Below are 13,682 nucleotides of genomic sequence, written 5' to 3'. Positions count from 1 at the left end.
ATCTGTTAAAAAATTATTAAAAATAAAGTTTTAATGTGGTTTAAATCTTAATTACAAAACCCAAAAAGTCAAGTTTAAAAACAGTGTGTCAGAGTTACTAATAAACGAATATAGAGTGCCTCAGGGAACTGTTTTAGATCCTCTGTTATTTCTGTTGATATCGTTGATATTGTTGATATCGTTAATGTTATAAGTGATTGTAAAATAGAGCTTTTTGCTGACGACACTATGACGGGATCTAAATGAAATGCAAATAATTCCTAATAATGATTTATCTAATTTATTTAAATGGCTTTGCAGTAATAGACTTTGTCTAGACACATCAAAATCGAAATTTTGTTTATTTGGGAAAAAGAGCAAATTAATGCACGTCAAAGTGAAAGATATTAACATTGAGGTAAATAATGAAAAGATAAAAAACATGAAACCCAAATTATATATTTAGGAGTAATATTTGATGGTAACTTAAATTTTTATGCACACGCTGAAAATGCGTGTAAACTTGACAACAGACAATCGATGAATATGTTTGTAAACAAAACACCCGTCTTGTCTACGTCATGATCGAGAGATGGAATCGTGGGACTAATGGGACTTTTTTGACTTCAAGAAGAAAGAGTACGTAAAAAAATCCTCACATATAAAATAAAAGAGACATCCAAAATTTAAAAAGCCTATTAAATAACCCGTTATAATGAGGTGAATTAAGTGTTCCATGGCATGTTCCAATTGGCCCATAATAAATTTAATATTTCCTGTGTGTGACTTAAACGAGATCAAAGCCGCAACGCGCATCCAACTTTAAAGAGAAAACGGCCATTAGTCACACATGTGTTAAATAATGAGTCTTTAGCATTAGATTCGGTAATTTCTTACGCCGTCAAACCCCTTTATGATCCCCCTTTTCCTCCTACTCGATTTTCGCCATCTTATTTACAGAGAAAAAATATGAAGGAAAATTGGGCAATTTATATAAAAGTTCTATATAAGGGCGGGCACTTTCAAGCGGAAGAACGTGTGTTCGGTGGTAACTGAGTTAGAAACTTTCCACGCCGAGCGGAACAATATGCAAACATCTTTTTTCGTCGACGCCACGGTTAATTTAACAAACACCTCCATAAAATTCCGGACGGTTTCTTTTTACGTCAGATTTCCCACTTAACGAAAGAATATAACGGACTGATGGGCGACCGCCCTCTCCCCATCCGCACAGATAAATGGAAAATTAAACTTTTCTTATTTGCCGCGTAAAGTTTTCGCCCTATAGAGAGGGTGTCAGGGCAGCTTTCTTATCTTTTAACTTTTTTTATTAACATCTTTGCCTCTTAAAAATATTTATATAATTATATAAAAATTAATGAGCCAGTAAAATATTGCTGTAATATTCTGGTATAGACATTATAAACCATTCATAAAATCATTATATTAATACACAAGTGCCACTAACACAACTAAACTGAGTCATAATCTTTCATAGTTTCTTACATATTTTAGGCATTTAATAATAATTTTCAATTTTATTTCCGGAATTTCAATTAAGTTTATATTTCTTCCTAGTTTCCCATTTGAAGCCACTTTTAATTTTTTTTAATATTTCCTTTAAGGCCATTGAAATTATGTTATAAGGTTTGTATAAGCGTTTGAGACAATTTTTGACATTTCCTTATATTTGAAGCAATTTGCTTGAAGAATTATTTTAAAATATCTTCTTGGCAAAATAATACTAATTAAAAAATTAGAAAGATCCTAAAGATTTATTTATTAAACAGTTTTTCTTTTTCTTAATTTTTACCAGCTAATTTTTCATACATTTTCACTATCTTTCTGCAAGAATATTTCTTCTTTTTTTTCTTCATAATTAGTAAAAGTATGATTTGGCTTGGCGCCATTTTTGATATTCTTTACAAGGCATTAATCATTTCAAACGGTAAGACACATTTAGACAATTTTGTAAATACTTTAACAAAAACAATATTTTTTTAAAAGGCTTTTAGCTCTATACCATGTTGCTCTATCGGAATATATGGCCTTGGTTAACAAGCTCCTTTCTTTCCCCTCTAATTTTTTTTTGTTATTTTGGTGTCTCGGGCTGCCTGCCAAAGCGTTGATAAACGAGCTTCCAATCGTTCCGTCGTTGTCTTTTTGATGGCCAATTGTTTCCGCAGTTTCCGAAACCTTTTCCTCCTCCGGATCTATAATAAATGGGGATTTGGGCTGCGTGGGTGCCGCAATTTGATGCGAAAACAATACAAAAAAGATTCGGTCCGGGCTCATATAGGGTCGAATCGGAGATAAATGAGTTCGTTTATCACGATATAATAAGGGTTAGTTGAGAAAAAAATTATAGTTCTTTTTGCGATATGTTTGTATGAGATGAGAGGTGTTAAAGTTTTCGGTGTAAATCTACTCAAGTTCTAAAATAGCTTTTTTATTGATAAAATAAGGGTCGGCCAGCGTTAAGGTCCCCCTTTTTTAGGGTTGTTTACGTTATTTGGCGGATCTGTTTTTGATACTGACTGGGGATTTTCGGTGTCGCTTTTTACGGCCTATACGACATCCATAGAAATGTGTGAAAATTGATTTATGGTTTTCTTTTTGCTGTTGAGAAATCACTGGCGGAAATGAGTACTGTGAACTGTAAATTTATTGTTAACGGGTGTTATTAATTTAAAATAGAAGTTCTTTAATATCGCCCATATATTACACAATTTACTTAGGCATGTACAGTGCACATAAATGTCTCATTGACGTTACTTTCAACCTTTTTTATTTCGATTTTTGAATATTATTAATAATTACGAAAATTTACATGCGACATCTTTGACATTTTATGCATTTGCAGCCTATATCTTGAGATTTATGACAGACATATAATTGAAGAGACAGACAGGTATTTACTCATATAAACTAGACAGACAGATGCGACTCATGAATATCGAGTGTAATATTCGTGATATTCGAGTACTATAAGGTTTATACCAGTAGATACCGTCAAAAAAGGCTATTTTAAATATCCAATGAATATTCTTAAAGCTCTTTTTTTTACCCATAGATCCTAGATTATTCAAAACATTAGAATATTCCCATTAGCAGTCTCCTCAGAGATTCATAGGAGTCTCACCCGGATATTCTGCTATTCAACTTCTTTATCAATGATATCAAATTTTGTTTTGACCATAGTCACTTTCTCTTCTTTGCTGACGACCTTAAGGTAAAACAATCATGTAACTTTATTAATCATATCAACAATGATCCTTTAGAGAGTGTGCAATAGATAGGAGATTTGAGATTGCTACTTGATTCCAACCTAGACTTCACTGCACATATGAATCACGTTATGAATAAACCTCTAAAGTTGCTAAGATTTACTAAACGTAGTACAAGACATTTTAATCACCGTATCTCCATTAACACAGCCTACTTTGCTTTTGTTAGAACCCACTTGGAGTATGTCACCTTTGTCTGAAGTACAAACTATATATCCCATAACCACACACTGGAAAGTAAATTCACTAGAGGTTTTATAATCATTGAGAATTGCATTATAAGATTCTCTGCTCAATACTTGATCTTAAGACCTTATCAACTAAAAGAAAGCAGAAAGGCTTAAACATTTTCTATAGGTTAGTCTATTTAACTATAGATTGTCTCACTTCACATGTATTATATCGCAATACATGTTTCTCCTAAACTTTCCTTGTACCTTTTTACAAGCCAAAAACTCATTCATTTCTCAAATATTACAAGTAGGCAATGAGCTACATAGCCATGATTTCTTTCAACCTTTAAAGCCTTTTCTAGGAGCTTTACCTGGCCTTCATTTATTAATTTAACTTGATTGTCAATGAACCTTTGTATCCTTTTTTTGGTGTCTAATTTTGAGTTTTGTTACTTAAGCTTGTATTTAGTTACTTGCATAATTTTGTATTGGGTTTGACCAGTTAATAAATAATATATTGCCAATTTCCAGGAATTATTCCAAACAAATGAATATGTCGAATACCCCTGTGAATATTCTCTTTAATTATATTGTTATTTAATACCACATGGAAATACAATATTATTAGGAGTCTCTTTTCCTAAGAAACAAGAGGTCATCTTAGACTATTGAAAGACTAGAATTAGTGAACAACAACTTTGTTCACAAACGTAGAATAATAAAATATTTATGAACTCTTTAATAATTATGAAATATTTAATTTCCATAAACATGCTTTTTATTAAATAGGTACCTTAACTTCAATGAAGTATGTTAAAAAACGAATAAAGATTTCATTATCGGTAATATTATTTATAATTTAAAGCATAATTAATAAATATATATCATGTAAAAATTTTTTGACGACGTCACTGGTAAAGATTCCTTGCGTCGGTGGAATTAACAATGCGTTCAAGCGGCGTTGCGATGTTTTTGCCTTTTTCTCTAATACACGTTATCTGCCTCTACTTTGAATATTTACTTCTTTGTAGAGCATCTTATCATATTTTATTAAAGAAAATGCTTTAGATTTTATTAAAGAGGTACAATAGTACTGTTTTGTGATAATTCTACATAAGCATTTGGCATCATTGTATTAGAGATGTGGCAAGCAAACAAACCGCCCATAGTTCCACGCCAATACTAATTCTAACGTTTTAATATTTTAAGGTGATCTATCACTAAGCACTACTAAACTTTATAAACATTTTTTGACAAACGGAAACTTCTGCATAAAAATAGCCAGAACACCCTCTCTCCAAGTTTTTTAATGAAAAATGGTATTCCTCAAAGATCTGTACTCAGCTCAACCTTATTTATAATAGCTGTAAGATATAAATTACAGAATATTCGCTAATGACATAGTAATATATCACTCTTTATGAGATAACCAAATAGGTCAACGGAAGTTGCAAAAAGACATAAATGAATGCATAAATGAAGGTGTTATATCTTGGGCTCATAAAAACGAACTTCCTCACCAAATAAATCTAACATAATGGAATTTTGTAAAAAAAGAATTTGCCTCTAAGACAAACATTATTGAAATTAAAAATTCTGAGATTTCTACTGTTATGTCATACAAACTCTTGAATTAATTTTAGGTAATAAAATAACCCTGAAAAAGCATTTTAAATACTTAAAAATTAAGTGAATCTTTCATTTCAAAAACGACTTAAGTCAATAATTTTGCTTTTTGATATTTCTCTACCAAACATTTGTTCGACCATAGACGCACATTCTGTGTTAAAACGACACAAGTCTGACGGTTCCGTATATATGTATGTATAATTCACAAGTAGATTTTCTATGTTCGCTGCAAAAACATCCTAAGTCGTCGACTTGGGTCGTTTTAACACCGAACAGAAATGAAACAAAAACTGGTGGGGGGACATTTTGTTCATCATAGAATGCCGTGTTTGGGATTGGCTCCAGTCAGTGCTGCCAGGTCTTTCCACCACCGTTTTTCACCTCGATCTACCGCCCTACCGTTTTAACTGCAGATTCTGCCGCATTTTTAATTTAAAGGATGTAACATAAAACAATAAATATTTGCTTATTTATTTTTCTCTGTCTTTTTTCTCTTTCTCTGTCTGATTTTTTAAAGAAAATGTAAAACTAAACATATATTCGCGCGTCTATGACGTGCGAGTTTTACTGGCAGCGTGGCAGCTAGGATTATTACTGCGAGCTGCAAGTTGGGCTTGCGGGGATTCACACAAAAAGACATTGGTGAAATACGCCAATCCGGTCGACGCCTGACCCTGCCGAGACCCGAGACGATAATCGGTATTAATGTATGCGCTTTTCAATTTGGTGGTTTATGTTGCGTTATATTATTGAGTGAATATTTATTAATATTAACATAATAATGCCTGACAGTGATTCCAGTGCCAAAGTTGTAAAGAAAAGAAAACATTCCCAAGTTTATAGGATTTTATGGGAAGAAGAAAGTAATTTTAAAGGCTGGATTGAAAAAAGTAAAAATGATTTTGAAAAATGATTCTTATAGAGTTCTTTTTTATGTAAAAATAGCAACGAATTTTATAGGGAGAATATTTTGCTTACTGTTCTGCATGTCACGTAGATATTAAATCAGGTAAAATACGACTAGAAAGGCATGCTGTTGAAAAAAAAAGATAACTGTAAAAGGAAAAAAACTGAGAGAAGCTTGCCTAGTTTTTTAGGACATGCATCTACGCATAATGCAGTAAAAGATGCAGAAATTAAGCTGTGTGCTTTTGTTGTTGAACACAATTTACCCATGCGCGTTATGGACCACATGCCGAATTTATTGCAGTCAATCTTTCCAGACTCCAACATAGCCAAGAACATATAGTGTGCTCGTACTAAAACGACAAACATTATTAAACATGTACTAGGCCGTTTTTCCAAAGAAAAACTTATTTCCATGTTAAAAATTAAGAAATTTAGTTTAATAATTGATAAGTCAACTGACTGTACTTGTACAAAACAGTTATGTCTAGTAGTTAGGGTGTTTTATGATAAAGCAATTCAAGATTCTTTCTTAAGTCTGTTAGAAGTCGTAAATGCAAATGCCGAGGGCCTCTTTAATCAAATTACAGATTTTTTTAATAAAAATAACATCGATTACAAACAAAATATGATCGGTTTTGCAGCTGACGGAGCTAATGTAATGATGGGACGTTACAATTTAGTTGCAGCGCGATTTTCGGAATCTATACCTAACCTTTTTATTTTAAATTGTATATGTCATAGTTTCCATTTAGTTGCGTCTTATGCTTGTGCAAAAATTCTAAATTATGTTGAACAGTTAACAAGCGATATATATAACTATTTTAGTAATAGCCCAAAACGGGTGTCTGAACTAAAACAATTTCAGGAGTTCGCCCAAGTTAAAATACACAAAATTTTGCATTCATCTCAAACAATATGGATGTCATTACTTGCTGTTATACGTAGGGTTATAGAACAGTATAATGCACTTGTATTATTTTTTACAGACGTCTCTTACAATAGTCCTACAGACGATCAAGCATCCAATATTTTAACCTCTCTGCAAAATCAAAAAAATAAACTCTTTTTGCAATTTTTAAATTATGTTCTTCCATATTTTAATTACGTAAACCTGAAAATGCAGTCAAAATCACCACAAATTAGTTACATATATTCAAACATCAAATCCGTCATAAAAACTATTTTGGACTGTTTTATAAAAAGAGACATTATTGATAAAACTGCAATATTCGATATAGACTGTAAAAATCCGAGAAATATGTTGTCCATTAAAGAGATGTATTTCTACTTCTACTGTAGATAAAAATGATTTAGAATTTGTAAAGTTAAAGTGTTTGGAATTTTATATAGAGGCTCTGGACCTATTATTAAAAAGGTTTTCTTTGAAAAATAATATCCTGGAAGATTTACAGTTAATAAATTCTGATTGCGTGCGAGGCAAAAAAATTAATTCTATTGCAAATACTTCATTAAAATTGGGATAAATCAGGGCGATCTTCAATCATTAGATAATGAGTGGAGACTATTAAGAAACACCGCGTTGCCTGAATTTAACGACATATTAGAATTTTGGTCTGAAGTAAGTTAGATAAATTATGGAAATGGATTGAATATGTTCCCCAATTTATCCTTACCTGTTTTTAATATATTGACCTTACCGCATTCTAGTGCAAATGTCGAGAGAATTTTTTCGGTTGTCAATATATTAAAAAATTAGCAGAGAAATAGATTAACCACAAAAACCATTGAGGGACTATTACATAGTAAGAGATAAGTTGATTCCGACGGAAGTTGCTATGTTGAAAATGATGGGCGAAAAGTGCTAACTAAAGACATTTACGAGCAGGACTCTGATAATGACGAGATCTTATAGTCGGTTTTTTTAATTAAGTGTTTCTGTTACTTTATTTTTTATGTTTAGTTTTGTTTTCACTTAATTTAGGCTTAGTTTTTGAAGTTTTTCTGCATTAATTTTTTTTTAAATAAAGTTTTTTTTTGTTTGGTAATTATTTTCTGGTAAAACGTATTTACAACTGAACGTACAATTATAAAAAGGCATTTAAACAGGCCGTCACTTCATGTAAAAACAACCAATTTGACATCTTCAATCTTCATCGTATATCTCCCGTTTTCTACCGTATTTTTCCGGTTCTACCTACCGTAAAAAGCTTCGAGTCACCTGGCAACACTGGCTCCAGTTTATACAGTTTATTTTACAAGCTCAATCACGCGTGGCTAGTCGATTATTGTAGTGTCTGTTAAACAAGAAACGTTAAAATGTCGGGCTCTAGTAAAAGTGTTAATCCTGACCCGCTTAAAAAAAGAAAACCACATCCTGAATTGTATAAAAGAAATATTATAAAACATGCAAGGGTCAAAGGGGACCAACACGTAAACTGGAAAGGTCGTTCTGTCTCCGCACGTAGTACAGGTCCCGATTGCAAGTAAGTTGATTTTTCAAATACTTTTGTTGAGGATAAGTTTTACAATATTTTTTTATTTTCAGTTGTAAAATGCACTGTTTTCGCACGTTACTTCAAGCCGACTTCAGTCTCTACATAACAAAACTAAACGGTTTTAATACAAAGGATGAACAGGATATTTACCTGCAACAGTTAATAGAAAAAAAATCTATAAAATCACACAGACCCCGTAAAGGTGACTTAAGCATTCCCCGTGAGTACTCGTTTAAATATTTTATTGACTCGTCCTCGAAAAAACAAGTTGTTTGCAAGAAAGCTTTTTGTTCAATCTATGGCATTACGATTGCCCGTGTAAAACGTCTACTTAAACTAAAATCCTAGTCAGTAACACCACACGATAGACGTAGTAAGCACCCCAAGAAGAACATCATACCTCCAAATATCCTACAAAAAATTCATGATCATATTATGTCTTTCCCAAGGAAACAAACCCACTACTCTTGGCGTCATATGGAATATCTAGACGCACGGTTGGACGTCAAGTCTATGTATTTACTTTTTAAATCGAAATACCCCGACCTGGGTATAAAGTACAAGTTTTATATTGGGTATTTTAAGGAAAACTTCTCACTTCGTTTTGGCAGGCCCCAGGTCGACACGTGTATAACATGCGAAGAACTTATAGTGAAAATTAAAAGTTCCAACTTTATGGGAGATCATGCAAAAAGGGCAGCTGAAGCCGAGCTAGCAGTCCACAAACGACGAAGTAAAAAGTTCCATAATAAAATATCTGCGGTCCAAGAGCTTTGTAAATCCCGGGATGACATCGCAGCAATCACATTCGATTTCATGCAAAACTTGCCCCTCCCAAATATTCCCATTCAAGAAATATTTTACCTACGACAGCTTTGGGTGAATTACTTCGGAATAAAAGATCTCAAAAGCGGCATCATAAAGGTATAGCCAACAAAGGGGCAAATGAGATCGGCTCTATTTTACTACACTACTTCGATAATTTTCTGGATGAGAATGTTAAGGAATTGTTTTTATTTTCGGATAATTGTCCAGGGCAAAATAAAAATTATACTGTTATAAGGTTTTTTTCTGCCCTAACTGACACGGGACGCTTTAATAACATTCAGCACTATTTTCCCATCCGAGGTCACTCTTTTTTACCTAATGACCGGGACTTTGGAGTTATTAAAAGGAAAATTACAAAACACGATCGTATTTACGTTCCGGATGAATATTATAGTATTATTGCTAATGCCAGTAATGTTTTTAGAGTATTTATGATTCAATCCAACCAGATTTATGATTTTGTTCAACGGTGGTTAGAATACTATAAGAAGACATGTTTTTCTATTGAGTCTGTTGGAAAAGGAATACCTAAGGGTCTCACACAAGCATTTGCACCATCCACGTTTATGTATTATGAATACAAGAAGAACCGAACCGAGTTATATTAACTAGTAACTATATTGATGGGTTAAAAACTCATTCTTTTCCTTTGTTGAGAAATCAAGCTCAACCTATTAGTTTTCCACCTCTCGGAAAAGCCTACCCAAGAAACTGTGTGCCAATAAACCCAAAAAAAATTGAAAACATCCGACAAGTGCAGAACAGTATTTTAGAGAAGCATTAAAGGGCTTCTACGAAAAAATCCTGCGTTGGCCCACCGATGAAGATAATATAATGTGCCCTAATTTTTTTTTAAAGTTGGTTTACTTATTTTTATAATGCGGAACTACAATGTTTCTTTTTTTATGTTCTTACTTAAATTTTGCAATAAAATATATTTTTCTTCTAATATTCAAGTAATCTAAGTCAATCAATCAATCTAAGTCATTTTTTGTATCGTTTAAAAAAAAACGGTTGATTTTTTTTCTGGGTGGTATGTGTTTTTCAAATAGCTTAGTATACTAGATATTTCCTCAATGCGTTTTCATTAAAAATTAATTTATTCTGTGTAGTATTAGTTTTCTGTTTCTCCTGTAAAATCTAGTTTTCTGATTTAAGTCGTTTTTGAAATGACCGATTCAAGTGTACTACTGATATAAGCCTGTTAGCAAACTTAAACTGGAGAAGTGGTTACAAGAGCCTTCTAAAAATATAAGCTACCATTATTATTAAAGTAAAGTGGTATAAAATAAACTTTATTCATGCTTATCATATTCAAATCTTACAAACATCTTGCAATACAAATATAGCGTCCGTACCTACCTTATAACACTTTTACTAGGATTATTCCTAAGTTTAAATTACAATAGTACTAAAAGTCAATGATAAAAATATGACATACATTTAAAAATTAAAAAAATACACCAAAGCATTAAAGATATTTAAAACATGAATTGGTGATTTTAGTTAAAATTATCTAAAAATAAATTTTTGATTAATTAAAGCATAGCCTGATAGAATACGCTTTATAGTTTTTGCAAAATGCTTCTCTGGTAAGGCTCTTATGTCTGGTGGCAGCCTATTAAAAAAAGATGGAGCCTGATAAAATGTTGATATTGCAGATGTTTGGTCTAAGGATTTTGCAGTTTAAGGAAGAGTGTATGTAAATTATCAGTCTGTCTTATATTATGATTATGTACATTCTATGACATTCTTTTTTATATAGAGGAGGCACTTAAAAATGTAGCGTTCAGGTAATGTCAGTATTTCTAAGTGTCTGAAAGAATTTCTCTCATCTTCGCTGAACACCTTTAAGGTTCGCCTTTGAAATATAGATATACATTCTGCCTGCGGTGCATGATCCCATGCCAGTATCGCCCAACTGGACTGAATAATGAAACACGATCAGAAGAACCTACTTTCTAACTTTTTAAGGTTGTTTTAACAGATATATGGATTTTGCAATATTATTGACAACTATATCAATAAAACAGAATCAGGTCCGCTACCTTCCTTCTATGTGGCAAACTGTTCAAGCTTCTACTTATCTCTGAATATCCGAATATCAGATGTATGGCACTCTTCTGGATGGAAAAAGACAGCTTCATAATATGTTTCAGTGCAGAGCTTTTTTGAGTATTATTTATACATGTAATTTTTCTGGGTTTATCTTTTTCTTTTAATAAACTTTTATAATATTAATCTATGCTTTTACAATTTGAGATATTCCTCCCTTTTACTCCGATCTAAACTTAAATACCTCCAACATAACTCTCCCAACTGTATATTATAAAACCGCAAAACAATTTCATCCATCATAAGCGCCTTCCGCCCCGCGACCCCTTCATTCCCCCTTTCAACCATCATCCCCTCTCGCATAACACCGACGGGGGAGGAAAACATTTATCGGCAAAGATTGCATGACTGTCTAAACAAAGGCTAATCGCGATTGGCTCTGTTGGGGCGGCATCGGGTCGGGGTAGAGGGGGGGCGGTTTTCACCCCTTGCCTCCCCCGTATCCCGGTTCTCTCGCTTGCCGCCATCGCTCGCTCCTTATCGTTGAGCGTTCCGATGTCACGTTGTTAGCGGTCTCGCAGGATAAATAAACACCATTGTCCCCGTAACCATGGTGAAATCACCCGCTTACGGGATTTTGTGTATATATGGAGTGATATAATAGCTGCTGGTGGTGGCTCCTGGTATTGGAGATCATGTCGGAGTGCTATGCAGGGCGTACGATGCTGCATGACGAACAAAGAGGAGACAAGTGAATGAATTTATGAGTTGCTTGGTTAGGCATAACTTAAAAGGGTACGAGGCACGTTTTGCTGTAATTGAGAAAAAATTACAGTGATTTTTGTGGTAATTTATAAAAATAAATATTTTCTCTTATTGGGTGAAGTAAAATAAACTTTTTGTCATATTTAGATTCATAAGTTGGTAGTGGTATTATTGGGTAACAGCTGGAATAGAAGCTTAAAGAGCAATTGTTTAAGTAGAAACGTATCATCCATTTTTCTCTAAAAGCGAAAGATGGGAGAGACGAAAACAAAACAAAAGTAAGAACACAAAGTCACGGTCTCATCAAATCCATATAATTGTTTTTTTCAAAGCTACACGTGTTTCGCTCCTATTGGAGCATCATTAGGCCTAAAAAATACATTCAGATATTTTTCACAAAAAGAACGCTTATAAATTATGATAAAACTCGTTACCTAGACCTACACAGATCACATTACAACTAACAACAAAAGAAAAGCTAGGTTAAGTTAACAATTCTCACCATAGATAAAAATGTATGCTTAAAAAATAAAAAAGTAAAAATGTAAAATGTCACCAGTGGGGAACGATCCAGCAACCTTTAAATTCACAGGTGCGCGTCTAACCCATATAGGCCACCATAGGAGTAACATAATCAAACATGGTGAACAATCCGAACTATATTAATAAGTGTGAATATAAGTAAACAATCTTAACAATAAAAACCAAAAATATATAAAATCAAAGAAATTTTAAAAATAATGGTTGGACTACAATAATATTAAAATAATATTCTAAATATCTAAAATTTATAACTTTCTTATAGCCACTGAAAAACTGAGAGAATGACAAAATTTCTTTAAAAAAATATAATTTATAACGATTCTTTAGAATAATTTTGATGCAATCTTAGACAGTTAAGTTAATTGTTTCTCCTAGATAGTTAAAGATAAAAAAAAATTAATTGCCTGAGACATATTCAACTCTACTAAACATCTGCTTGCGTTTAGTAAAAATCTCTAAAAGACTTTAATTCCCTTTTTCTTAGAATTTTGAAAAGTTATATAGTTAATTAATTTGTCAAGAATTCCAAAAAAAATTTTTTTGTGATAAATGGTTTAAAAAAATGCAGATTAAAATTTTAAAACCGTAAAAGACTTACACAAAGTTACTGCTTGACACGTTCATTAAATAGAAACAATAATAAATAATTCTCGAATGGTACATTGAACTACATCCAGTAAACAATTAAAATTACAACAAATTAAGCAATCTCTAATTAGCAGATTTCTACTCAGTACTGAGAGCGAGTGAGAGTGTAATGTTACCGGGTGTAAATAAATAGTAAATGTGTTTTAAATATATTGGGGTGAAAGTAAAATTGAATATTTATGTTATTGTTAGAAGCCAAGGAATTGAAAAAAGTGTTCTTATCAAGTTTAGCTTGCTTATTAACGCAAGTGTAAGCACATGATTTAATGGCTTTATTTATTTGCAGAATTTCTAATAGATCCAACCTTAAACCCTTTTGACAAACGTAGCTTTGGTATTCGTTTCAGCCTCAACAATTTGATTGGCGGAGTAAGGAGAAGAGTTTAATAAGTTTACTGAGTTCTTTGACT

General features: G+C 32.6%; 1 protein-coding gene across 1 annotated transcript; it reads left to right on the top strand.

The window, feature by feature from the left end:
• The first annotated feature begins 8,078 nt into the window (after nucleotides 1-8,078).
• LOC126746312 (uncharacterized) lies at nucleotides 8,079-10,139 on the top strand. The gene is made up of 2 exons (XM_050454489.1): nucleotides 8,079-8,421; nucleotides 8,484-10,139. The coding sequence occupies exons 1-2, from the start codon at nucleotides 8,255-8,257 to the stop codon at nucleotides 8,779-8,781; spliced, it is 465 nt and encodes a 154-aa protein (XP_050310446.1). The 5' UTR covers nucleotides 8,079-8,254; the 3' UTR covers nucleotides 8,782-10,139.
• Nucleotides 10,140-13,682: the final 3,543 nt, after the last annotated feature.

Source organism: Anthonomus grandis, chromosome 17 (assembly GCF_022605725.1).
Source record: "Anthonomus grandis grandis chromosome 17, icAntGran1.3, whole genome shotgun sequence".
Lineage (NCBI taxonomy): Eukaryota > Metazoa > Arthropoda > Insecta > Coleoptera > Curculionidae > Anthonomus > Anthonomus grandis.
The sequence above is the reverse complement of the archived record's forward strand: the minus strand, read 5'-3'. Positions and strand labels throughout refer to the sequence as shown.

Coding starts and splice junctions, on each gene's coding strand:
- LOC126746312 (XM_050454489.1), top strand. CDS start 8,255: ATGTCGGGCTCTAGTAAAAGTGTTAATCCTGACCCGCTTAAAAAAAGA. Junction 8,422..8,483: donor AGTACAGGTCCCGATTGCAA/GTAAGTTGATTT, acceptor TTTTATTTTCAG/TTGTAAAATGCACTGTTTTC.